The 26,754-nt window shown below is 41.3% G+C and overlaps 3 protein-coding genes across 7 annotated transcripts in view; 2 read left to right on the top strand and 1 right to left on the bottom strand.

Annotated features, from left to right (window-relative positions):
• The window catches only part of DNAJC13 (DnaJ heat shock protein family (Hsp40) member C13), a 57,668-nt gene extending 48,037 nt beyond the window's left edge, over nucleotides 1–9,631 (top strand). For 2 of the 4 annotated variants that reach the window (XM_039571706.1, XM_010398851.4), the window contains exons 47-56: nucleotides 71–145; nucleotides 307–419; nucleotides 865–1,034; nucleotides 1,406–1,448; nucleotides 2,372–2,545; nucleotides 3,507–3,686; nucleotides 3,937–4,077; nucleotides 4,526–4,669; nucleotides 5,473–5,572; nucleotides 8,791–9,631. In XM_039571706.1, coding sequence (XP_039427640.1) covers nucleotides 71–145; nucleotides 307–419; nucleotides 865–1,034; nucleotides 1,406–1,448; nucleotides 2,372–2,545; nucleotides 3,507–3,686; nucleotides 3,937–4,077; nucleotides 4,526–4,669; nucleotides 5,473–5,572; nucleotides 8,791–8,888 — 1,238 coding nt within the window. In that variant the 3' untranslated portion in view covers nucleotides 8,889–9,631. Of the gene's footprint in view, nucleotides 1–70; nucleotides 146–306; nucleotides 420–864; nucleotides 1,035–1,405; nucleotides 1,449–2,371; nucleotides 2,546–3,506; nucleotides 3,687–3,936; nucleotides 4,078–4,525; nucleotides 4,670–5,472; nucleotides 5,573–7,273; nucleotides 7,386–8,790 lie in introns of all 4 variants that reach the window. The other 2 variants (XR_005604638.1, XM_039571699.1) reach the window with 2 other exon arrangements.
• Nucleotides 9,632–10,967: 1,336 nt separating this feature from the next.
• Nucleotides 10,968–26,754, bottom strand: part of ACAD11 (acyl-CoA dehydrogenase family member 11) — a 29,505-nt gene continuing 13,718 nt past the window's right edge. The window contains exons 14-20 of one of the 2 annotated variants that reach the window (XM_010398849.4): nucleotides 16,978–17,044; nucleotides 15,401–15,486; nucleotides 15,200–15,271; nucleotides 14,233–14,387; nucleotides 12,296–12,412; nucleotides 11,792–11,901; nucleotides 10,968–11,329 (exon numbers count right to left, since the gene is read on the bottom strand). In XM_010398849.4, the coding sequence (XP_010397151.3) occupies nucleotides 11,215–11,329; nucleotides 11,792–11,901; nucleotides 12,296–12,412; nucleotides 14,233–14,387; nucleotides 15,200–15,271; nucleotides 15,401–15,486; nucleotides 16,978–17,044 (722 nt within the window). In that variant the 3' untranslated portion in view covers nucleotides 10,968–11,214. Of the gene's footprint in view, nucleotides 11,330–11,791; nucleotides 11,902–12,295; nucleotides 12,413–14,232; nucleotides 14,388–15,199; nucleotides 15,272–15,400; nucleotides 15,487–16,977; nucleotides 17,045–26,754 lie in introns of those variants that run through there. The other variant, XR_002045305.2, reaches the window with a different exon arrangement.
• ACKR4 (atypical chemokine receptor 4) lies at nucleotides 21,458–26,498 on the top strand. The gene is made up of 2 exons (XM_010398847.4): nucleotides 21,458–21,647; nucleotides 24,511–26,498. Exon 2 carries the CDS (start codon nucleotides 24,530–24,532, stop codon nucleotides 25,589–25,591), a length of 1,062 nt encoding a protein of 353 aa, XP_010397149.1. The 5' UTR covers nucleotides 21,458–21,647; nucleotides 24,511–24,529; the 3' UTR covers nucleotides 25,592–26,498.

Raw genomic sequence — 26,754 nt, 5'->3', positions numbered from 1 at the left:
TAAGATCAGTTACATTTATCTTTATTCATTCTCTGTGACACAAAGTTCTTCATGTTTTTTATTTTGACAGGTCGGCAGCTTGTCCTTGAAACTCTGTATGCTTTGACATCTAGCACAAAAATAATTAAAGAGGCCATGGCAAAAGGTACATTATTACACTGAAAGCAAATGTTTCTCCAACAATGGACCTAAAGTGCATGGAGTGGCCACTCTTCCCTTTAGAATAATCAGTATGGAATTGGAGAATTTCTACTACTTGTGACCAGAAAAAAAACCAATTGAGTGCTTCCTATCTCTCTGTTACAGGTGCTTTAATCTACTTACTAGATATGTTTTGCAACTCAACTCATCCACAGGTCCGAGCTCAAACAGCAGAACTTTTTGCCAAAATGACTGCAGATAAGCTGGTGGGTCCAAAGGTAAGAATCTTAACAGCTCATGTTGGAACTCTTTGTTGGTAGTACCTGCATCTCTCTAAAGATGAGCAAAAAAATCCTCTTCTGTGTCTGAAATATCCATGTAATCAGATGTAATATCCATGTAAGAGCAATCAGGCTTTTTCAAAATAAATTAGCTTTTAATCTGTGAGCAGACTTCTGGAAGTTGCTGTATGTACAGTAGCTTGCATAAGCAATTTGGTTTCCGTTTGTAATGACTTTTAACAGTAGAGGCCTAGATTTCAGTGTCAGTGGCTGTTTGAAATGATAGCAGTATTTTATTTTGTGGTGTTGTGGTCTAGCAGTTGACAGTTCTAGCATTACAGATAACTGGACATTGTGGAGTTTTCCATTTCCTAGTCAGTTTGTCCTGTCAGTTAGTTTGTCTTATGATACACTAAATGTCGTTTATGTTCATCCTTTCTAGGTTAGAATTACATTAATGAAATTTTTACCTGGAGTCTTCATGGATGCCATGAGAGACAACCCTGAAGCTGCTGTTCATATCTTTGAGGGAACTCATGAAAATCCAGAATTAATTTGGAATGACAGCTCCAGGGAGAGAGTATCAACAACAGTTCGAGAAATGATGCTTGAGTATGTGGAAACCTACTGACTCAGTTATCTTTAACTGAGACACTCTCTTAGTGGCAGTAAACCAGAGTTGCTGTAGAAGAACTGTGAGACTGAGCTCTGCCTGTAAAAAGTAGAATTCTTGCAAGCCAGACTTCTGTGAAACAAACTTGTTCATTGTTTGTGTACAGTACCTGTAACTGAGTGATGCAGGTACAGTTTGTGCACAGTTCAGGTATTTCCTTACTGCTGTAAGATTTGGAGGGATCCAGTGGGGGGAGAATGGGGCTTAGAAGCTGGAACTGCTTTACAATGATGGAGGGAGACTGAGGTGTTGAGTAGAGAAGACAACTGCTTTCTTTTCCTGCTCATTAAAACTTACTTTCTTTTTAAAGGCACTTTAAACTTCAGAGGGACAACCCTGACACTAACTGGAAGGTAAAAATGTACTGTTTCTGCTTTGAGTGTGTCCAGGGAGGCTATAGCCACATGATAATAGATGCATGTATGTGACTCTGACAGGCTTTTCTCTGAAAGTACTAACAGGAATTCACTGCTGTGCTGTGAACATAACTGTTCAAAACTGAAAACATTACTGGTTTAATGTCGAATCAATGCTTTTGTTACTATGTGTACCTTGAAATTAGACACTTACTGGTAAAACCACTGTCAGCATGCTCTGAATGTTCTGGTAGTCCAGGTCATTCTAAAACACATAAAAAATCAGCAACAAAGGAAAATACTGGTTTGCTGGAAAAAATCCTGTCACTACACAGCCATAGTAAACTTGATCCCAGTAAATGTGAGGTAACTTTAGTAAGTCACTGAGTCTCAAAAAATATTTGAGTCCTGAGCCATTCCCTGACATCAGGCCTATCAATGAGGTGCTTCAGTATGTAGTGATTCCCAGTATCTCTGAAAAGCTAGACATGACTTCCTCCCAACAGTAAACCAGTTTCTAAACACATCATGATGGCTATTTTGATCCAGTTGAAAACTGGAAACTTCCTTGGACTGATGGTGAGAAACCTTTCCTGGAAGTGTGCAAGAAAGGAGGAAAGGGCTGTTGTGTCATCAGCCTTGTTGCTGGTACTTCTCTTGAACTCGGGTTTGCCACTGTTGCAGGTGTAGCTTCAGTTACTTGTGTTCTTTGAAAGAAAAGTTCACTGCAGTGGTGCTGCCTGCACTGCACTGTTCTTTCTACTGTCACTTCTTACCTCATGTTCTTTCAAGATGAAGGGTTTATTGGTCTTGCACAGCTCTGTTTTGGAGAATACAGTTAGTGACCCTGACCACTTAGAGCAACGGTTTTAGCTCTCACAAATACCCTTGTCAATAACTTCTACTTTATAATTCAACAGCTGCCTGAAGACTTTGCTGTGGTGTATGGTGAGGCAGAAGGTGAACTTTCAGTGGGAGGAGTCTTCCTCAGGATTTTTATTGCCCAGCCGGCCTGGGTTTTACGGAAACCGAGAGAATTTCTCATTGCACTGTTGGAAAAGTTTACTGAACTACTGGAGAAAAATAACCCCCATGTAAGATGATTTTTTCTGGTTCTGTGCTTTGAATTTGTTTAGCATTTCTAAGTTTTTAGTCTTTTAGTGTCTGATTAACTTAGATTCTCACACTTTCTTCCCATCATGAGTGGGGTTTTCTATCTGCTTTCTGACTCTCTGTTAAAGCCTGTTGATATGTTTAGGCAACTTTTGAACATGAGTCAGGGTTTTTAAAGTCCCTGAAGCCATAGAATTAGCTTCAGTTAAGTCTTAGAGACTTACTTTGTGCTAGAGATGAGGCTTAACAAATGAAGTGTCTTTTAGTTATTCTATGACTGACCAACCTAAAAAAATGGCATTTGTTCTACACCACCTATTTTCTGCTCTTGAGACTTCTGTTGTCCTTCTGCAACACTAACTTCCCATTCTGGTGTAAATTATGTGACCTACAGAAGGCTGCCACCTAACAGTGTAATGAGTACAGCAAATCTATTACAGTTTGAAAATTAATTCTTTAACAGTGTTCAGACAGATTCTGGGTTAGACTTGCAGGATGGAAACTAACTTGCGTGTTGAATAAAACAGGCATCTTTATTACAAAGGTGTGATAGCAGTTTGTAGAGGCATGGAGAATACACAAGGCGTGACAAGTGCTTCTGCACAGACTGCAGAACCCTTCAGGAATTCAGGTGGTTAGCTGGACATCCATGCTGTCATGATTCCACTGAGCAACTTAGCCAGATACTGAATTCTCAAGATGCTGAAATAGTGTGTAGGAATTCCTGTGTGGTCTCCCTTTGTGGAACTAGTGAATGTTTGCCACTATTGGAGCTGATAATCATGTTCTTAACTTGTTATTTTAACAGTTTGAGAGCAAAGTGACATAAAAACATGAGGGAAAAAAAATCTATAATGCAGAGCAAGTGACAAATGTTGTTATTATGATGATACATAAGGCTTTACTGAGTTGCACTTTCTGTTGATTTTCAATTTTCTTCAGGGGGAAACTTTAGAAACCATTACCACAGCAACTGTGTGCCTGTTCAGTGCCCAGCCTCAGCTAGCTGATCAAGTTCCTCCTCTTGGTCATCTTCACAAGATAATCCAGGCTATGAATCACAAGAACAATGCCATTCCTAAAAGTGCCATTCGTGTCATGCACATACTGTCAGACAATGAGGTACTGAATCTTCTAAGTGCTTGAGGGGAGAAAAGCGTAGCTGGAGTTATTTGTATTGTTTAGTAGTGTTCCTAAAAGGGCATTATTCTAACTATAAATACTGTGTAACAAGTGAGCAGGGACCTATACCTAACTAATGGAGAACTGATGGATTAAACACTGAGAAATTTATGGTGTTGGCTGACCATATCTGCAATAACCATTAATCTTGGCATAAAATAAAGTCCTTGGGATGTTTGTCTCTCTACAGCTTTGTGTTAGAGCAATGGCATCACTGGAGACCATTGGCCCTCTCATGAATGGAATGAAAAAGAGGTCGGATATAGTTGGGATAGCCTGTGAAACACTGAATCGAATGTTTCAGAAGGAACAAACTGACTTAGTAGCCCAAGTAAGTAGTACATTCTCAGACTGTAAAAATGTGGTATTTTTATATTAGGGTATATCTAAACTGTTCAACTTAAACGGCATCTGGGAAGCCTCCTGGACACTTAATGAATGTGCTTTTCTTGTTGGAAAAGCTTTTATCTAAAATGCAGACCTGTTCAAGGATGTTACCTGAGCACTGAAGCTTAATGGACATGGTAGTGTTGTGTCCACTGAGAAAGTGTAGTGGAATGCTAACTAATTGAATTGAGTTTACACTTAGAGCAGAACTGCTGGACAGTATCTTTGCTTTCTCTTGTTTGTATTCATACAGCTCAAGAAAAATGGACTTGTCTTGGCATTTGTAGTAATAGCTGTTGGCACTTTTGGTTCACACTAATGCTTGTAATATAAAACATCTGTATACAACTTCCTGGACTGTGTTAAGACAACTCATTTGGGTATGTTTGCAGGCTTTGAAAGCAGATTTGGTCCCTTATCTTCTAAAGCTGCTTGAAGGTATTGGTCTTGAGAACCTGGAAAGCCCATCTGCAACAAAAGCTCAGATTGTTAAAACTCTGAAATCCATGTCTCGCAGCCTGCAGTATGGGGAACAGGTGAGTACTGACAAGTGCTTATCTGGGCTTTGACACTTGGTAGATCAAATTCTGAACGTCCCTTGTTTAATCTTCTGGCTGTTATGTGCATCATTCCACCTAAAATGTTAGCATTCTGCAACTACAAAATTACAATGGCTTGGAATGTCTTAATATCTTGCTTGTGGAGAAGTCATTGGTTCAATGCATGTGAAGAGCGCTAATAAAAAAGATAAATCCCAAGTGCAGAAATATTCTATAAGCTGGTTAGCTTTAACTGACAACTCTTCAGAACTTGTGCAATTAATGTAAATTGCTTTTTTGTTTTCTGAGTAAATACGTAACTGCAGCAGCTTTATGGATGTATACCTAAGTTGGTAAATTTGTCCCAGTAACTGCACTAGTTCTCGATGCTTTTTTTTTACCCTTCTGTTGAAAGCTTTCTCAAGGGGAGGAAACTGGGAATTGGTCTTTCTTTCAAGTATCCCCTGTCTTGCTATAGTACAGGAAAAGTCCTGTTCTCCCTCAGCTGTCAGTGTGTGGCAAGGGGCTGCTTGCAGGGTTTCTTTTCCTTGTCAACTTTTTAGGGAATGAGGGACAAAGTCAAGCTACCAAATTACTTTTTTGAGCATTGTGTTCAGCTGCACAATTCACATGGAAAAGCAAGTCTCCCTGGAAATGTGTGCAAGTTCCGTATTGCAGCCTGAACTACTGCTCTGTGTTATAATCCCTTCAGAATAGTTTGGCTCTAGAAAATGAGTTTGTTTGCCTAGAACATGACAAGCAGCGCTTGCTCACTGTGTTAATCTCTTGAAATACTGTAGGTAAATGAAATTCTGTCCCGTTCTTCTGTGTGGAGTGCCTTCAAGGATCAGAAACATGACTTGTTCATTTCTGATACACAAACATCAGGATACCTCACAGGTTAGCAACTCTTTCCTGTTTATGTCCTGAATTATACTGAACTGTTACTTAATTGTCACACTGGACTCTGGAGATAGTTTATCCCCAGGAGCTAGTGCCATCATGTGGTCTGAACATTCAGTGCTGTAAAAATACAGTAAGTTTTTAAAACACTTACTAAAAGGTAAAATTCTTGCTGGTTGAGAATGTATTTCACTGCATAGTCTTTGCTGTACAGGCTTAGTAATAGAATCTGGACACTGGCAAGACTTGCAAGTACTCTGTAGTGATAAAGCAGAGATGTAATTGAAACCGATGAATGACGGTAACTTTCCATGCTTTCTCAGGATCAGTCTACTTCAGTTCTAGAACAAAAGTTTTTCAACAGTTGGAGGGGTATGTAAACTGTCTTCAGAATCACTCAGACTGTCTGTATTAGTTGGCTGTGTGAATTAACACTGCTTTAATGTTAGGCAGGTAGTTGTACTGTTGGAGTGCTAATAGGTTGGAGTTTGAGGCTGTGTTCCAGCCAGAATCAGTGGCCTGCCAGGGTGGCCATGTGCCTGTAAGCGGAGCTTGCAGCATATACTTCACTGCAGCAGTGGTGCGCCTTGGGTGGGTGCCCTGCTGGTGCCACCAAGCTTAAAATGGCACCCCAGAGGTGCCACCTCAGTCCCACCGACAGTGAAGAAGAGCATTTTAGCTGTGTGTGCTGTGCACTGTGTGCACACTAAGGTTAGCAGCTGATGGGAACTTCCTTGCACACTGCAGACATAATCCCAGATCAGTTATGTCACAGCAGATCAAATCCTGGTTCATCCTTTGCTCATGCAGCCCTTGGCAGACACAGTATCGCAGTCCAAAACAAAACTACCACATAAAACATTTTCAGATACAGCAAATAATGATATTGCAGCAAACTTTGTCTAAAGCAACACACGATGCAAGCTTCTGACTCCTCAGTAGCCATTAGCTGAAGAAACTTAAAAGCTTTGCCTCACAGGTGAGGTTTTAAAGTCCTTTGTGACAAGCCAGTATGGACACATCATGTGCCACATGGAACTTTCTCATCTAACCCAATATAGGAGTCTTGGTAAAGCTTTTGAGCATAACTGAACTAATGAGGTATAAATCAGATGGCCAAAGTTTTTCTTGCAAGATAATAGCATGTATTTTGAGAAAATGAAGCAAGAGCCTTTCAAGTCAGGAATTACACATTCTAGAAGCAGTTGCTTGAATTTTGAGAGTAGGTATAATGCAACACTTGATGCATTTTCTCACACAGGACTCCATGCTTTAGCTCTGAACGGGAGTTTTTTGGGTTTTGTACCGTTTAATGCCATTTTGACAAAGAACACTGGAACTGATTCAGTTTGTACTGAATTTCCTTGCTGTTTCTTAAATACTATAAATTTAGAAATAGGAAGAAAATGCTGACTGATTACTGGCCAAGAACTCAAACAATACCAGATGTGGTCAGGCTTGAGACTGGGGGCAATACAGTTTTCCAATTGCCTTAAGGCCTGTGCTGCTTTTAAATTGCCTAATGTTTAAATGCTTGCCAATGTAGAATGAAGGTGCTGTACAAATGCAAAGTGTAGATGGAAACCAAGCTTTATTTTTAACCTCTCTTATCTTGTATTCTGCCTTATGTCTTGCTTCAAATTGCTTTGCTATTTGCACTTCCCTTGAAACTTCCCTTGCTTATTTCTCTTCCCTCAGGTGTCTCTTCTCCTTCCCTTCTAACTGGCAGCAGTCCCCTTCACCTGAGAAGTGGGCTTTAGATCTGCTGTGTCAGGCAGCTTGCTAACTTCTGTGTAGCTCTCTAAAGCAGGTAGATACCACCTCGCAGAACGCACACTGCGCTCGCTGCATTCCGAGTACCAGATGCATGTCCTAGAGCTGTACAAATTCGTGGTCCCAAACTGCCCCACACCGATACACTTGCCTGCCTCGAGCACACAGGAGCACTACACTGCCAACTGCACTGGCTGGTACTTGCTGGTACTACACAGGAACTCAGCTTAGGAATCCTCCAGAATGGAAAAGCTTGAGGCACAAGATAACTATGGGGAACTTTTCCACTAGGATGTGTGACAGTGGGTGTGACACTTGGCAGGTTCAGTTGACAGATGGGCTGGCAAAGAGAGGTTGTCTCCTGCAGCCAGAGAGCTTTTTACTGCCACAGGCACTGCTTGCTTTGCTCTCTGCCTCGCAGTATAGTGTGGGACTGTTTGCAGGGAGGCAAACCATGCTCTGATGTTCTGGCTCTGGGCTATAGTTTGAGAAAGAAGGGTGGGGCAGGAAGGAATAGTAAATTTGGGAGAACTCATTGAGGATGGTTTAAAGGGGAAGAGTACAGGACCCAGCAGAGTTTAGTATGTTGAGTATTGGCAGTGTAGGCTGGAGGTCTAACACCAAGTTGATCGCTGTATTGGTGCAGGAATGTGTTGTGAATGATCAGTTTTCTAGTCACTAATCTGATAAAAATTACTGTTAAAACACCTCATGCTGCAACATAAGTTTTTACTGCATTTGTTGAAAGTTTCTATATGACTAAATTTTTAATTCCAGGCTTTGAGGGAGAGGGCCTTTGCCTGCAGTGCAAAACTGATTGCCCCTATAGTAATCAGCATGGAGACTTTAGTAATGGTATGAGTCCTGCATCTCCAGTACAGAATTTGTGTATCCCAAGAATGGTGTCACTTTATTCCAACTGAAGGCACAAAATGCTGGCTAGACAAGCTTTAGGCAGTTCTGCTTCTACATGAGGCAGCCCATTGTACTTCCAGGAACTATGCAGCTGGGAGAAACCTTTACAACACTGAAAAGATACACAAGGAGCCCAGTAGTGGAACACATGCCTGACCTCACTTTAATTCCATGGCAGGGCCTTTCTTTAGAAAAGGAACTCTTTACTACTGCTTCTATGATGGCAGGTGAGATGGGTAATGCAGGTGGGTGGGGGTCCTCTGTAACTTATTTGGCATATCAGAATAAAAAACACTGAGCAAGCCCAAAAATGGCCCCCACAAGCTATTCCACTTGGTTGACTAAGAAGTCTTAGTTTCTAGTGTGCCTAGATTTCAAAGAATCTAAAGAAAAAGTCCTAAATGTTCTTGTGTAAGGTGTCTGGTTGACTTAGATGATGTATCTGAGTGTTACCAGAGGAAATAAAGCTGTTCAGTCACCCCAGGAGAAGGAACACTAATCAGCAGTACTTGTTTTCCTCCCGAAAGGCCCTGGAGTTGCTGGTTACCTCACTGCAGGGACGACGTCATCTGTAATGCCCAACGTACCACCCCCGGTAGACAACGAAGTGGGAGATGTCAGCTAAGGACTGGAAATCCTTGTGGAAGAGACAAAGGCAGACTGGCCAGTGACAAGGAACAGCACTTCCCTCCAGTACATTGAAGTGAACTTACTGCCTTGCCAGGTGTTTATGACAGTGTTATTCCTTTTTTCTATGACTTTTTTTTTCTAGGAAAAGTCAGTGATTCTAACTACCACACTGTAACACAAGAAAGCACTCTGTGGATCAGCTGAAATGGGTACACAAGAATTTTTTCTTGTTGTACATAAGCACATTTTGTTCCTTTATATTTGTTTACAAGACTGTGAATCAAACTTTCCTAGTTTTTATATTTTATGAATTAGCATGACTGGAGTTGATCTACAGTCTAGAGGAATTGGGCTAAAATAACTTTGACCTCACCAACCCCACTAAAAGGGCATCCCTTCCTTTCTCAGTCTGATGTGATCACTCCATTGAACATGACCTGAAAGGGTTTGTCCCTGCACCGGTTCACTCATGTCCTTAATCATTAACATTACCTTCTTCCTTGGATCAAACAGCATTAGACATTTGTATGTATAACTGGCTTGACCAAATTGACAAAGCTTCAGCAAAAAAACCTTAAAAAGTTGACATGTTATGTAAGAAATTAGTGTAATTGTGAAATGTTCTATACATTATCCAGTATATAAAACTTTCTATATTGAGTGTACATTATACAGATCATTCATATGTACATAAAATTTTAAAATAAAGGGAATTAAGAGCCTTGTTAATGAGATAAAGGTGGTGTTCTTGTGTAGCTGTTCTTTGAAAGTGTGGGAAATGAGGGCAGTCAAAGACCCTAATTGGAAGGTGGCTAAATAGAATCCCTGGGTGTTCTTGGTTGGAAAAACACATTGTGTAGGTTTTGACAGCCTGGACCAGAACTCCTGAAACACATGTAGTTGTACAGTGCAGGTGGCTTTGTGTTTGAAGTGCATTTCAGCCACTGACCTGCTGACACTCTCAACTTCCTAGAAAACATTCTTGTCAGGAAGCAAGAGGAAACTAAGGTGAATGGAAATGTAAACAAGAATTTCTGCTTTCTCAAAAGAGGTGTTATAATCTTGGTTTTAAGTATAATGAAAGAAACTTCATGGAATGCTTCCAGTTCTAGGTACTCTCTTGCTGTTCCCTCCTGAGTGACCACAGCAGCTGTAACTGGACACCCTTCGGGTGAGCACTTGGCTCTGGGCTCAAAGACAGAACTGACCACAGCCTCATCCTAAAGGCTGAGCCAAGCAGAATGTGTTCTCCCCAGGCTCCAACAGGAAGGAGCTTGAAGGGGGGCTTGTTTGTTCATGCAAACAGTAAAACCTTGTGTCTTTAACTTAATTGCCCTTAATTTACCCCCCCGTGTAAGTTGGAAAGTGATTATCCTAACTCCAGGAAGGAGAGCTACCACTGGTGCAGTGTGCTGTGATCTGCCTGGTTCTGTTCCTGCACGGGCAAGTTCTCTTGAAGTAACTCAGGTCAAAGGGGATTGGTACAGGAGCAGAACTGAGCAACTCTGACCTTCGAGAACTTCACAGAGGTGTATCGGGCATAAATGGCAGAGCCTGTTTTGGTAGCAGCAGAGGCCACGAACTGCACCCTGACACTGCTGCTGCCACCCAAAACATCGGCTCCTTAGGGAGGAAGGTTCCACCTGAGCTTAGGCATATTTAAGAAAGGGTGAGAGCAGCTGGAGACAGGAGGAGGCTTGTGAGGGTGCACAAAAGGAAAGACAGGAAGAAGAATGCAAGGGAAGACAAAAGGGACATCTCTAAGGAAAAATGGGAGGAGATCCATTTGGAGAAGCACTACAGATTAATAAGCAAGCAGTAGCAGACAAACAGCTACATGTGACAGGAGCTTCCTGTGCTGCCCTGAGCCTCACTTGAGGGGAGCTGGGGGAAGGACTGCAGCTGAGCTTTGGAAAAGAAAAAGCAAGGTACTCTACCTCCAGTGTTTGTCGTTTATCAAACTTAGAAGTTTAGCCTAGCTTGCAATAAATTAGAGTGTCTGGGCCTTCTGACTCAAAACTGCTTTGTCTACAATGAAAGAATAAAGGGCTTTGATTCAGAACAAAGAAAATACTTTAGGCCTGTTAGAAAATGGATTTTATTTAGTGTTATAAAGAACCCAGGTAAGTTATTTATATGGCATTCTGCAAATTCTTAAAAGCAAGCCCATAATTATTAAGTGTAATGAGGGTAAATAGTGAGAGAAGAATTGCTTCCAGTTAGAATCAAGTTTTTGTATTCATCCAGTTTTACCTAGATAGCATTATTACACTAACACTTTCCTAAGCCTTCTCTCCACTTGAGAAGGCTTTATGCTGACATTAGATTTTTGCAGTGAGCTTCTTTGACTGGTCCAGGAGTTCCCACCTTGCAATTGTTGAGAGATGAACTTCATCAGGCCCATCTGCCAGGCGCAAGGTCCGTATATACGCAAACCTGGGGGGGTAGGGCTGAGTTAGGGCTGGGTTCCTGACCTGCCACAGCAGCCACACAGGCTCACACGGGAGGGCTCAGCACTGTTTTTGCTACAGCTGCCTTTTGACACTCTCTGCTTTAATAAGTGCTAGCATAGGGGAGATACTGCAGCAAAATCTTCCTGGCAGGATTGAGATGGGTGGGCTGGGAATTAAGAAGTTTTGCTTCTCCCCAAGGCTGTAGGGAATAACATTAAGCTTTAGAAGCACATCCTCTTCACTGCTGATAAGAACTATTTTAGGTCCAGTTCCAGCTTTTATTTTTTGTAAGGCTAATTACACTATAAAAACAATTGTTCTAAATTTTATAGCTTAAAGGGACATGCACTATTATTTCATGCTGAGATGAAACAGCATGTACTGGTGTTAATAAGTTATTGTAAAAGGAATGCTTAGAACCTACAGGAAATCTCCCTTTACTCACATAAATGCCAAAGGAAAATCCTGAGAAACTCCAGCTCCACCACACACTTGAACTGCACAGTCAATCACTTTAAGCACAGCTCGTGGAACAACCACTTTGGTCATGGCTACCTGTAGTTAGAAGAGAACTCACAGTATCAGTAATAGTTTCATAAGCAAGTGAAAATATTTACCCAACACTTCTGCAGAATACTGGTATCTCTCAGTACATTCCTTCCTGTCAGGGTTGGATGAGAGCTGTGCTGTTCCCATTCCCTTGGGTATGGTAAAACTGTTTCCAGTCACCCAAAACTATCTTACTGTGTTGAGACAAGCAAGCAATGCTTGAACAGATTCTACTCTATTTCTGAGATCACTCCCCCATTTTCTGACAATTAAAAGCATATCTTAAGGCTGTTTTCAACATGGATTTATACTCTACAATTAGAATGTTTAACAGTATGTTTTAGCTGAATGCACAGGCATGGCATCTGCCAAGTCCTAGCTACCAAAAAATAAAATTTACCTCTTTTCTTGCTCTTCTGTTGCCCAACATGTCTATCTTGTGGGCTGTCTGTAGTGTGAGCAGGCGAGCCTGTTCTATGCTAAGGCGGCATTCTGCAATCCAGTGGGCAACAACTTCCTGCAGAACACAAAGCCAACATCAGGACATCAGTTAATGCCTCTGAGCACACGTGGAGCTGCCCCTCTTCCTCAGCATGTGCACATTCAGGTAACCTAGAGCCACTCATGTGCAAATTAAAGCATCTCTTATATGAGGCATAATAAAGAAAACGTTTTACTGACAGAAATACTAAAGAGAGAGCAATTCTTTTCCTGCCAGGAAAGAAGAAAGAGGGAAAAACTGGATTTTGGCACATGATCAGACCCCACTGCATGCTGGCCATTTTCCTGAAGCCCTTCCATGCCTGCTTTTTCCTCCCTGCTTTCCTTTACCTATTACCATTCCTCACAGCCCTCTATCCATGTAATAAACCCCAGTATACAAAAACAGGGGGTGAAAGGGGAGAGGAATTCCTTGTTTTCCTTAAACTGCTGAGGGTAGCGTGCCACACAGCGAGGCGAACAGCTGCAGGGTGGTGCCTGCTGTATCTGCCTCATGATAAATTAGTAACCGGATCCAAAATGAAGTTATGATCTTGGCAGCCCTTCCTTGCTCTTCTTGGCTAATTCCCCCCTGCAGCCAGCATACCACAGGAGAAACAAATCTGTGATGCCTGTCAGTGCATTCTGACAAGTCCTGGTTGGAGCCTGTGGATTTTGTAGCTTTGGCAGGCACAGGACACCAAGCAAAGGTGCAGCACTTGCTTCTGTGCAAAGTCTGGAGGCTCAGCTTGACTGGTGCCAGCAAAGATGGTCTGAACCTGGGTGGAGTGTCCAGTTTTCTCAACAGCTCCTGGGGTCATTAATGGGAACAGGCATCCTGGTACTCAAGGCAGCCGCCAGCCTCACCTTGTCCTTAGCCATCCTTGCTGTGAAGAACCTGCATGGGCTCTGCAGCTGCCTCCAGGTCATGCCTGTGGCTTCATCAAACATCACTGTTACTTTAACAAGTTTTGGAGAAACAGAGTGTGCCTCAAACAGTTCTTACTAATTCTAGGTTATGGTGGTGAATGGAAGTTTGGCAATTACATATCTATTTTCCAGTCATGTGAAGTTGTTCCCTCTGGATCTGCACAAACAATTTGCTATAATCTGTGCCAGATGCTAATTCAATTTCCTCTTTCCATTACTTTTACTTGTTTCTTCCAGTAAAGTCATCCTAGCTGTTGGTTAAGACTAAAGAACACTTGAAATGTGACAGGCCAACTACCCAAGTCTGATGGTTCCTATATAAAGCAAACTGTCATATTTTTATTATTTTAGCAAGCTCTTGCTCATGAAACAGTATTTCAATTCCAGAGCAAGATAAGAGCAAGAATCTCCAGTATGCCTTTGATGTGGTCTGTGCTTTCATAAACAACTACAAATATTTGATCAAAGAAATAAAATTTTCAGTGAAATTTAGACTCCTGAGTGTCTCCAGTGATCATGAATGGGGACATCCAGGTGACAGAAGGGATACACAAAAATGGTGAATTTGGATTGTAACTGCAGAAATATAAGCTGTATGCCTGAAAAAATACCTGTCCAAATTGATCAGGGAAAGCAGAGAGCAACACACAGTGACAAATTCCATATTCAAATCCAGCAAAGAATATCCAATTCATTGCACATTGCAAGGGGAAAAAAAAAAAGATGCTGTAGGTTATGGCAAAAAATGGGAGCCTTGCAATATGGGGGTTTTTTTGTCCTTTGCCACCCAAGGCTTTACAAATAGGAATTCAAGGTTAGGGCATGGCTGCTGCCATGTCCATTATCAGAGCCACAAGGCTGTGTATGGGCAAAACAAAGGTCAGTGTCTGGAGTGTGTGAACTGAGCCAGAGAGGGAAGGTGCTTACGTGATGATAGAGTTTCTTGCCGAAGGTCTCGCGCTGAGCCGCGCGCTGGCACAGGATCTCCAGAGCAGCTTCGGCCGCCCCGAGAGACCGCATGCAGTGATGGATCCGGCCCGGCCCCAGCCGGCCTTGAGCTATCTCAAACCCCCTGCCCTCACCTGGTTGGAAAGAAAAACAGGCACTGCAGACTCCGTGATTCCCTCTTGAAAGGATCCAAGGCTCCAAGCAGAAGTGGCCCCACAGCACCAGAGCTAGAAGCTGCTTTAAAGCTTATTTTGCAGAACTGTTGCTTGTTTACTCCAACCAGATCTATATTGACACACTTAATAATACTTAGATCATGAAGCACACCCCAAAATGGTTTCTGAGGGGATTTGACTCACCTGATTAAATTTAAATTTTGTTAATCTTACACTGAAAAATACATCTATAGGATTTGGAATGAGTATCTGGGGGAAGACCATAAGGTTCACAGGTCCTAGGGCTACTCAGGAGAGAAAGCTCTCTGAGAAAAAATTTAAAAAAGCAAAGGAGAAAGAAAACATCAGGATTTATACTAAGTGAGAAAAGTAGAACAGAGTTCTCCCTGCAGGGGGTCACAATTCTGGCCTGCTTATTATTTCTTTTTCACTTCTGCCAAGTACTGGCCATGGAGTGCAGCAGAACATTCTTTCTGAAAGTCTGTGAGATCTACGAGAGCTGGTTTTGGGGGAAGAACACCAGTGACAGCTTTTGCTTTGCTCTACTTCAGGGCAGTGATACTTGCATGACAGCCAGAGCTGCCCTGGTTGCTTTCTGCTCTAAACAAGGTACATTTAAGCAGCGGGTAGGCTGCTAAAGGAAGAGTGGGCTCCCTCAACTGACTGGAGCTGTTTACAATAAGTTACGGTGATTCATGACATAAACCACTATTTCCTAAAGCTTGTTTCATTGCTGTATATATTAAAGAGGAATTAGTGCTGAAACTCACCCAGTATTATATTGGAGAGAGGTACTCGCACGTCGTTGAAGTGTATCTCAAAATGCCCTCCATGGATCTCATCTGCAGAGACAGAAAACACAACAGCAGGGTAAAACGAAGGAGGATAAAAATACAGGCCTCCAGTGGCCTGCAGCTTCTGAGACTGCTAATAAATTAATACACATATAGCTGATAAATATGGTCACCTACCCATGTAGCCAAACACTGAGAGGGGTCTTATCAGCTTCAGCCCTGGGGTGTCCATGGGAACAATAATCATACTGTGCTGCTTGTACCTGATCAAGACAAAAAGCACAATTAACTCTGAGCCTCCCTTCTGTCCCCTCCTTATGCTTTTGTTATTTTCCATCCTCAATTTAGGACTTGGATAAAGCCAGTGCTGAGATTCACCTGTACCATCTGCACCATCCTGCCCACACAGTATGGCTTCAACACTTCTTGACACACCAGTCAACAAGTGAAAATGTATTAGTGGCACCTAATGCACCATGACTGAGAAACTCCTGCTGCTGCCACTTCTGTGCACACACTTCTGTATCACCTAGTCAGTTCCCCACCTCTGCCTTTCTGTTTTCTTCTCAAAACAAGTTTATCAGAATCATCATCTTGGCTTGCCTACAGTTTAGGGAAAAAATCCCCATGTTTACATTCCTTCAGAATACTTAAGGTCAGTTGTTAGTCACACAGAACTGGAGGTGATGCCCCAGGTCTCTGAATTCAGTCTCCAGTTCTAGCAAGCACAGTGTCACATAATCCCCTCCATTAGCTGCTCTCAGCTTCTAAGAGCTCAACAGCTAATGTACAACTTCCAGGAAAACCTTCCTGGGTGCTGTATGCAAGTTACTGATTGCTTCTTGGTGGAACCTAGCTAAATGTAGAAACTTGAGGTAATCCACAGGATTTGGGCGAAAATCCATCTTAGATATAAATGTTCCAGTTCTTTTGCATTATAGCTGTGTGACTTTAATAGCACCAGACATGGAGCATTTTATTCATTACTTGCATAAGTTTTTGCAAAAGTTTGCAATTCTACTTTGATAATAAGAGTTGAACAACATGTTCGTGTCAAAGAAGAAGAGGTATTTATTTACACATATAGGAATGGAATGAGTAAGTCTGATTTAAGATGTACAATGCTCTCTGCTTACACAACTTCATATTACCAACACCCCACGTTTCAAACTTAACTTTTGGTATCTACAGATATCTTTGTGAAAAACTTAATCAGTAACTTCAGGTCTCTGATGTGCCACTTGTACCCATCCTGTTCGGGGAAGCTCTGAAAAGTTTTGGTTTTATTATTTACGCATTATTATTTATTATTTAATTCTTCCTGGTGTTAATTGTTTTATATACTATATTTACAAAATAAGTAAGCCAGAGGTAGTTGTTGGTTAAACAAATGATGCAGACTAAAATTTATGTGACCAAGATAAAGCTAGTGAAGCACCCAAAATTTCCTGATCCAATTCATCACACAGCTGCACAAACACTAGAGCTGGTGCAATGGAAAGAGGCGGGAAGCATGCCAATGAAAGATGGTAACAGTGGAAAGGTTGGGAGGACTCAGTCAACAGCATCTGACAGCAAAACAGGAACTCAGGCTACAACAGACAGATGCTGAGGTTTAATAGATCCCTCTAACTCAGGAGCACATCCAACTGGTCAAGGCAATTAATGGCATTTCACTTAACAAAATTTTCGCAAGCAGTGACTCCTCCATGGAAGAAGTTTTAGGGAATTCTGTGTCTCCTAGTAATTCTTACCTGGATGCTGATGAGGTTTTGGTTTTGCCCATTACAATTGCAACTTTGCAATTTGGGTTCCCAGCACCTTAAATAAAGTGGCAAACACAAAAATAGTTTTTAGTATAAAATCTCAATGTTGAAGCAAATGAAGTTTCGTAACAAGAAACCCTACTCCCTTCCTTTTGTGATGCAGGAGATGCAATCTACTCCTGTGTTTATACTCTGAATAATTATGCTGGAACAAAATACAGCTTACTACTTAACATGCAAAAGGGAGCTGACTTGTGGGAAGGGGAACATGGAAAGCCAAATATCCAAACCCTCCAGCTCCATCATCTATTCCTATGAAAGGGGAACAAGAAGGTACTTGAAACGGCATTTAGTTACTTCTGTCTCCGTTACAGCTGAGCAAATAAGTGTGATACAACAGCACATCTATCAAGGTGAGATGCTGCCATTTCAAAAGTAAAACTTTTAAAAAATCTTCTTTAGCCTATAAAGACTGAAGGGTCTATGTGGAAATGACACACCAACCACATTATAGCCAAATTATGCAGATTTGTCCCCCTTCATGCAAACGATTTTAGATTGCACTTCAAAAAAGATCTGAGTGGAAACTGTTACCTGAAAATAGTCGGCTAGTATTTCAAGCCATTGATAACATTATTTGAGATGTTTGTTATATGGATATATTTATTAAGCCTTTGTAGCATAAAGACAGCACTTTAATGTACAAGTCCTAAAGAAGATTCTTCCATTGATTAAAATAACATTTCTGTGACCCTTAATCCTCACTGTCTTTTTTCTTAGTACCAAAGCATGCTCTCATTCCTTTCAAAGCCTCCCACAAACAATAAAGCTAGGGGAAATACCCAATGGGTGTAGCAATCAGTAATTTTTTACTGCTATCTCAATGCAGATGACAAGCTTTGCAGAGATTTAATTCGAGGCTTGATCTGCAGCAGCTTGGTTTTGTTCTGAGGTCAGAAACAAATGCAACTTTTTAACTTCTCTGGCAGCTGTTCTCACAAGGTTTGGGAGACTCTGGTCTGGACAATACAACCACCTGGCTTTCAGCTGAGCCACTTCCTCCTACAAACAGCCACTGTGATGGCCAGGAAGCAGGAGAGAGATTTATTTTGGTCTGATAAACACTGCCTGTTTGGAGGGCCAGACTGCCAGCTGTTTACTTTCCTCTTTTGCAATATGGTATTCATCCATTGTTTCCAGAGGGGCCCATGAGCTAACAAGCTAAAAGTCCCAGTGAAAAGCTTAGGGCAGGGGGATAAATCAACTTGGTAAAAAAAAAACCAAAACAAAACTTGGCTCATTTGGGCAACTGCAACAAGCAGGTGACCAAGCCCAAATGACCCAACATATGCTTTGCAGGGTACTACCCTGCACAGGGAAATGTCACCCCTGCATAGGGGGTATTTGACACTTCTCCTTTTCCACAAGAGGTAAAGAATTGCACAAGTGCTATTTTCTAAACCAGACCTATCTTCAAGTGAGGTTTACCACAAAAGATATTTTGACCTTCTGGAATATATCTTCAAAAACCGTTTTGTAAATTATCCTCAAGTCACATTCCTGCTTCAAACCAAAGGGCAAATTTAACCATGTTGTATAAAATAAAAAAAAGCAGAAGCTTTCATGTTGAACTCAGGGAGAAGTTCACTGAGACCTAAACATCTGGTTAGATGCTCTAAATAATTTGTACACATTTCTGGAAAGCAATACCTCCATCTCATCTGTGCTTGTTCCTATCTAAGCACAGCAAAGGAAGGCAGATTCCTGGCCCTTCCACTCCTTAGATTCTGAAATCCTAAAAACCTAAAACAAATTTTATGTCACTTTGACCCTTAAAAGACAGAAAAAAAGTTCTTGTCTAATGCAAGACTCCGAAAGACTCCAGTGTTTTGGCAGGAATGCAAACAGCCTGGATGGAACAAATACCGCGTTTGTAAATGACATTTTCACATCATTTACAAAATACAAAGACATTGCTGGAGGATGGGGGGAGGAGTTAGAGAGGCCTGTTATTTTGGTAGGAGTTTTGCAAAAAAACTCCCAATTGAATAGACAGTAGACATTTTAATAGGTCAGTTTTAACCCTATTTCCATATTGATGAGCTTTTCAATAGTTTTCAATGTATACAACTGAACAACCTGTCCAAAACTTTTAGACCACAATGCTGCTACACCGGCAAACATCTTCAGTTTAACTAACTTCTTACACTTTTGAACTCTTCACGGCACTCACTCACATAGGCAAAGACAATATTTTAAAATGTGCTTAGAGTGTTGATCACAATCCCATTAGAAGCCTAATCTTTGCTATCAGGGGTATAACATGCTTAAGATTACCAATCTTCACACAATCAACTTATACAGGTTCTTTCTGGTGGAGAGACTACTAAATGTGGCGACCTTTGAGCACCACCTGTACTTGAGGAAGCTGCCACAGAGCCTGCTTTCAGAAGCCAGTGGCACTTCAATTCTTGCAATCTATCAATTTTTCAGTGTTCAGTCTTCAATTTTCTGTCTAAAATGACTAAGGCCAGATAAACTACTGCCTGAATGCTGAATACCTACAATTTTTGCCACACTGGCTGCTGCATCCATCAGCCCAGCAGGGGTCTGTGGTGACTTACAGACCTGACAGCTTCCTAGACAGACACTGATAAACACATGTCCTGGACTCTCCTGCAAGAAGAAACTGGTCTTAGCAGGGTGGATGGCAGCATGGTACTGATTGTTGGAACATGGGGGTCTCCTAATGGAGAAAAGGGACACACATACGCACAGCCCACCAAGAGTCCGCAGTAATTTCTATCCACTAGCATATTGTATTCCACAGTTTTATCTCATCTTCTCCAGACAATACTGCAGGCAGCTGGTTCGTGGTGGGCAAAGACTACACTGTAGCTGCAAGCAAACTGGCTACAAGCAGTAAGGACAAGAGGCAATGCTGGGGTTGTGCAGCTGCAAGGAAGACTGCAAGCTTTGCAGTCCTGTCACTGAATGCGGTTGCTGGTCATTCCCAGCTGGAGCTCATGGGCTCAGCTGGTGCAAGTGAGAGCAGCTGCTGAGCTTAGGAATGTTTTTTTCCTTGCCTTCATGCCACTTTCACACAGCCACAAGGTTTTAGTTTTGTATTCACTCTTACTTACTAAATAATTTTTGTTATTTTTGAGCCTATAGGACCCTACTGAATACATACATGACAATATTATTTCTCTACTCTGACTGGAAGGATCTGTCCTCCCTGCACCCCTGGAAAGTTATAAGGAGCTGAGGAACTGCAATAAGCAAGGCAGGGTTCACATGAGCTGCCTTCCTACAGCCTGCCCACAGACCCTCCTGGGCACTTCTGCAGCCAACACACACTTCCCTGAGAGCATTCTCAGCTCTAGCTTGCTTATTTCATCTTATCGGAGACCATATTGAGACAAAGCCTATTCAGAACTGAGAGGTTCATTTGTTTGAAAGAGATACAGCTCAGACCTCAAAGCCATGACATGACCTGCAAGGAGATGGCCTGGAAGAAGCCCAAACATCTTATCTGCCACTGGGAAAACACCACTGAAGTACTGTGATAACTCAAGATGAAAACATTGCAGAAATGTGCACAAATATTGTGGCACTCTTTAGACTGCACTTCCTCTCCCAGCCCATTTTACTTTGTCATCTGAAACAAAATATAGCTTGTGGAAAACATCTGCCCATTACATTCTTAGCTGCCCATCTTTAAGAATCTTTCCTTTCACATACTTCAAAATAATTGAAGCACAGACAGAGGGTTAATCCAGTCGTGGCAGGTACATCAGAGAGCCAAAAACCACCAAAATCTGACCTCTGGTCGGCTCAGTATCTCTGTTATTAGGCTTCAATATTGTATTTAGTGGAGCTCATTAGACTGCTATCTGACCCAGGATAATTCAAACAGGTCACTAATTTGATTATGAGATTGACTGGCAACATTCAAGTCCCTGAGAACTCTCCCACAGGATGCAGGACTATCTGCTTGTACTCTGGTTGACAATTTGCCACTTGTGTTCACATATTTTCCTTATCATCTTTCTGGTTTCACAGACTGAAGGAACCCCTTTCCCCACCTCACAAAAAGCAAACTCATTTTTCTATTGTATCCCCTAAAAAGTTATTTAAGGAGGGGATATAAGGATCCCTTAAAACCTTATACAGGCATCCATCAAAAGCAGAGTAGTGCCCTGAGGAAAGACTGTAGTGACTCCCTATGGTGTCTGGGGCAGTAACTCAGCCCCAGATGGACCTTCCTCTTCTCTCTCTCCTTTTCATCTTTTTAACGTGTGGCTTGATAAAAGCCTTTTGATGATGTATAAAACATTTGGACTTTCAGGAATAAAACCACAAACAACAAAGAGAAGCAGTAAGAGTGTCCTGACCTTCCAAAGAGCAGTCACAGTCTGGTTGGAAGAGGAAGGAATGTAGGAAGTGTACATGTTCAACACAAGAAGAGTTTCCAGGAAAGCACAATTTTTTAAAGGTTTTTTTTTAAACTGTCAAGTCAAAATGAAAGTGCAACTGACTTCCACACGAGGGTGTGGTGGTTGAAGACAAAATGCAATGTGTCAGACCAATTCAGATCACTTCACTGACGCACATCTCAATTGCAGTACCTGCTACTCATCTGCTGGCAAAAGAAGGTGAGTTTTGTTTTAATCCTTCTTTCTCTGTATATTGTATGATACCTTATTTGCATACATTTACTCACAGTTAAGTTGGCTTTACAGACAGACATCATTTCACTAAGGCACATCTCCTTTCCAGTATCAAAATTAGATCTGTTCAGCAGAAGGACAGAATACGGCTTAATTCACCAGAGGAAAAAAATCTGTCTCTTTAAACTGGGATATTAACTTAATTCACCACCATTCATACAATCCCACATCAAGTTTAAAGACACAGAAACACTGAATTTCTATCTGACTGGAAGGCTGAAATAATTCTGCAAGAAAACATGCAGTTGCAGACAATATATTTATTAGTATACCTCCTAGAAAACACTATTTGAAAAACCAGCAGAGTTTCTGAGCTGTTTGGGTACTTGTGGGCAGTTTGTATGTGATAAAATTCCTTTCTGTCATAACATCCTGAGAAGTCTCCAGCTGTAAGATGCAGGGTACCCACAGCAATCTGCTTCTGTAAGAAATTCCACACGGGCAGGGCTTGCTGTGTGGGATGGAGACTAAAGGAAGCTTTGCCACCGCTCTTCAGCGCCCGACTCCCATGGGACTGCTTGGCTGTTTGTAAGGGGCACCTGCACGTGTGCCTGAGAAACAGCATTACCAGGAAAGATAAACAGGAACAGGTATGGGAGCCAAAACATAACTGCGTTTTTAAGGGAGAAATATCAACTGTTGCATTTTAGATAACTTTGTTTCCGTCAAGAACTCAGGGCAGGCAAAAGCTTATCAGGCAGCAGAGCACAGAGTCACAGCCAAACTGCTTTGTCGTACACAGACTTTTAAAGCTTGCCCTGACATGCTTACTGGTTTGCTTTCAAGTAAATCTGCCAGTGATTCCATTTGATTAAATGTTCCTTAATGGGTTCTGTATTAAGTGTTTTAAGACCACAACCAAATATTTTCATTTAACTTCTAATTTTCCTCAAATCTCAGCTAAGTGGATTAAACTCTTCTTGCTGCAGTTTTTCTTCTACTAAAAAAAAAATTAATAAAAACAGATTCTTTTGCTGCTGATAACTAAATCTCTCCTCAAAGTACCATAAAGTTGCAAACGATTACTGCTGCTGCAGAATCCTGCTAACACAGTTTGTTAGGCATAGAACAGACATCCCTTTGCCAAAGTACTGTGACTGTACTTTTCCATTCTGCACATCTCATTAAAGCAACAATAAAGAACAAATTGCAAGACTTTAAATAAGAGTAATAATTTTTTAAAGTTTGATGGGGAGTGTTTTGAAATATTAACAGAAAAATAAAACAAAGTCATTAAAGATGGAGCCAAACTAAATAGTTAATTTCAAACTAATACACTTTTCAAAAATTTTGGCTAGGGGAATCACTGAAAAAAATTGAAATGATTAATTTCTCTCTATTTAATTGGTCTGCATCCCTTATTATGAGATGAATCAGTAACTTATTTTTTCCTAGTAGACAGATATATTAAAAAAAAAACTTTAAGAGACACTTGGCAACTCTTCATTTAAACAATTGCCTAAGAAACAGAAATGGTATTTGCATTTTTCTTTCAGGCTTGAAAAAGCCAAATTGTAGTTCTGGGGCAGAATATCAGATAACAATCTGCTTTCAGCAACACTGACTTCAAATTCTGAACAATGTATATGATGAGAAAAGGGAGATATGTTTTTCATTCTCAGCTAATTTTTGCTGCTGCTGTTGAGAAACCTTAATCCCATTTATTACAAGAAAACAGGGTACTGCAGGACTGTATTTTACAATAGACAGAATTTCAGGACATTAGTCAATGTACACAGTCAAAGGAAAAGAGGAAAATACTGCAGGATATGACTTGCTTAAGACACAAACTGAAGATACAAATACCTAAACTTCAGCCCTAACCTGGCAGTGAGAACCCAGCCTCAGTGTTTGCACAGTAAATCTGTCATGAGATCGTACTTGAAAAACCAGCAGAGTTTCTGAGCTGTTTGGGTACTTGTGGGCAGTTCGTATGTGATAAAATTCCTTTCTGTCATAACATCCTGAGAAGTCTCCAGCTGCTAAGATGCAGGGTACCCACAGCAATCTGCTTCTGTAAGAAATTCCACACAGGCAGGGCTTGCTGTGTGGGATGGAGACTAAATTAAGCTTGTCCTACTGCTGTTCAGCAACTGACTCCCCTGCTGGGATTTTTGTAATGGGCATGTACAGTGTTCCTGAGAAACAAACAAAAAGACTCTCCTTGTATTATACTCATATCCAAAATTTGTCAAAATTTATGACAGCAGGCACTGAATATTTATGACAGTAGGCAGCTGCTTGCCTCAGCTGTAGTCTGCTCGTATTCCTTATACACCTGACTGTAACAGCATTTACAGCCTTCAGCTGGTATTCCTTTGCTTTGCAGAGGCTGGAGAGGGGAAGGTGTAATTCCAACCCTATAAAGGTACAGACACAGTTATGTGCAATGGAATATTGTCAAACATAACACAGACAGAGCAGTTAAAGCAATGATGGCTCCTCGACTCAAATGTGGAAATCAGTGAGGGGCACTTCAAGCATTTTACAATCTCAAATGCTAAGGGTAATAAAAGCATTTCAGTTGAATCTATTTTACTTTGTATTGCCCTCACAGATGTTGCCAGTTGCCCTATTTCACATGAGAACTTGAGATGGTCTGTTCTGCCTGTTACTGTCTAGCTTCCCTTTGATTATTCACACATGTATTCTCAATATCCAAGTTCTTTAAATTTGAGATGTATAAGCAGCCCTGAAGAAGGGTTTTAGGTTTCAACAGAAATTTTAAAACTTAAACCCAGTATTATTCTTTGGTGTTCCCTTCTCCCCACTTTTTTGTGCTTCTTAGCTTTGCCACGGTCTGAGATATGAATAACTCTACAGATTACTGGATTGAGGATGAGGAGGATGATCTCAACCCTCTTATAGATTACAATACCTATGAGCTTCTCTGTGAAAAAAGTGATGTGAGAAATTTCAGAAAATTATTCCTCCCGGTGCTCTATGCACTGACTTTCACAGTTGGAGTGGCTGGAAACTCATTAGTGGCTGGAATTTACGCCTACTGCAAGAAACCCAAGACCAAGACGGACACGTACATCATGCACCTCGCCATCGCCGATCTGCTCCTGCTCTTCACCCTCCCTTTTTGGGCTGCAAATGCAGTGCAGGGATGGGAACTTGGAAACCCGATGTGCAAGTTCACTTCTTCTCTGTACACCATGAATTTCAGCTCCAGCATGCTGTTCCTGGCCTGTATCAGTGTGGACAGATACAGGGCCACTTCTGAATCCCACGGCCATAGAAGAATTGGCAAACACTGCAGTGTTACTTGCATCTGTGTCTGGCTGGCTGCCATTTGCCTCAGCATCCCTGAGCTGATATTTAATCAGGTCAAGAAACACAATGACAGGAATGAATGCCTTCCTGTATTTCCAATGAACATGGAAACACTCTTAAAATCAACCATTCAAATCCTGGAAATTATCCTGGAATTTCTGCTTCCTTTCCTAGTAATGCTGATCTGCTATTCCGCTACTGCTCGGGCAATCTTTAGATCTGCAAATGTTAAGAAGTCCAGGCCTTTCATGGTTCTGCTGGCAGTAGTGGCCACTTTCATTGTCACCCAGCTACCCTACAACATTGTGAAGCTGTGGCGAGCCATAGACATCATCTACATGTTGGTTACGGACTGCGACACCAGTAAAACCATGGACGTGGCGCTCCAGGTCACCAAGAGCATAGCTTTGTTCCACACCTGCCTCAACCCTCTCCTCTACGCCTTTCTGGGTGCCTCTTTCAAAATGCATGTCATGAAAATCGCCAAAAATTATGGGTACTGGAGAAGACAACAGCAGAATGGGAGACCTGAAGAAATTTCTATGAATTACGAAGACCCTACTGAAGAAACAATCAGTTTCACTATATAGGCCCTTCATTGCTTTCATCATCTTACATAACCAAGGGAATTGTTTACTAATTGCAGGAGGTATTGTTTCTGCAGCTGTTTCTCCGCAAGTCAACTTTCAGATGAATTTCTGAACCTGCCAAGACACTACAGAGCACTTCAAAGTAGAACATGTTTATCAGAATCAAGCAAGAACTGGACACTGAAATTCCCAGAAACAACCAGAGATATTTACTAAGCAACATCGAACAACTCAAACAAAAAAACCCCACCACACCAAAACCCAAGAACCTAAAAACACCCCCAAGATTTAAATTTCAAAGTGTCACAGTACTAGGCAATTAAGTGATTGTGTAACGAACAACCTGTACACATCTAAGCATGTAACTAAAACAAAGAAAAACAATCAGCCATCAAATGACAGTACAGGAACCTTTGTGCCAGAGGTTAATAATAATCTTGTGTTTCTCCAACTATTTTGTAAAAATTTAGAACATTTGCCTAACAGCTCAGTTCCATTTCTCAACTCAGCTATCATTCCATAGATACTGTTGCAGCTTGAAATGAGGTATAAGCTTATGGCTGAGAATTGAGAGGGAGAGAGAGAGGGGAAAAGCCATTCTCTATGTGTTTCTATAAATGTATAGCAGCAACAACATCCTCCACAAAAAAACCCCAGTAACTCCTTTTCTATAACTGCAGAAAAAATGACCTTTCACCTCTTCTTTTCTGCCCATCCTAAACTTCAAGATCAGCGCTCTAAGGGTGGCACATTCTAGATTTTTGTAAATGTAATAAAAAGTTAAGTTAATCTTCAGACACAAGGCCTAGATTTTCTATTCAGAATTTTTAAAATTAATCAAGCACTGCAGTAACTGTATCTGCTAAAATATATGGAGACACAATAAAATCAAAGAATAGAAAAAGTACACTGGCTTTTGTTTTTTCTTACATTTATTTTTGTTTTGTTTTAGTAGGTACTGACATCTGTCATCACAGGCATTTACCAACCAGCAAAGGGTAGAGGCTTTGCTTGACAAAAGAGAGAGGTTCCTATTCCATATGGAGCTCAGTTTTTACACAGAGAGGTACCAAAGCTGTCCCCTGCCACAGTGTTGGCAGGAATTCCAGGAAAACAGCAGTTTTCCATGAGTCACTGGAAACATTTCACTGACACATTAGCTT

Source organism: Corvus cornix, chromosome 2 (assembly GCF_000738735.6).
Source record: "Corvus cornix cornix isolate S_Up_H32 chromosome 2, ASM73873v5, whole genome shotgun sequence".
Classification (NCBI taxonomy): domain Eukaryota; kingdom Metazoa; phylum Chordata; class Aves; order Passeriformes; family Corvidae; genus Corvus; species Corvus cornix.
Note: the sequence above shows the minus strand (reverse complement) of the source record. Positions and strands in the feature narration are given on the sequence as shown.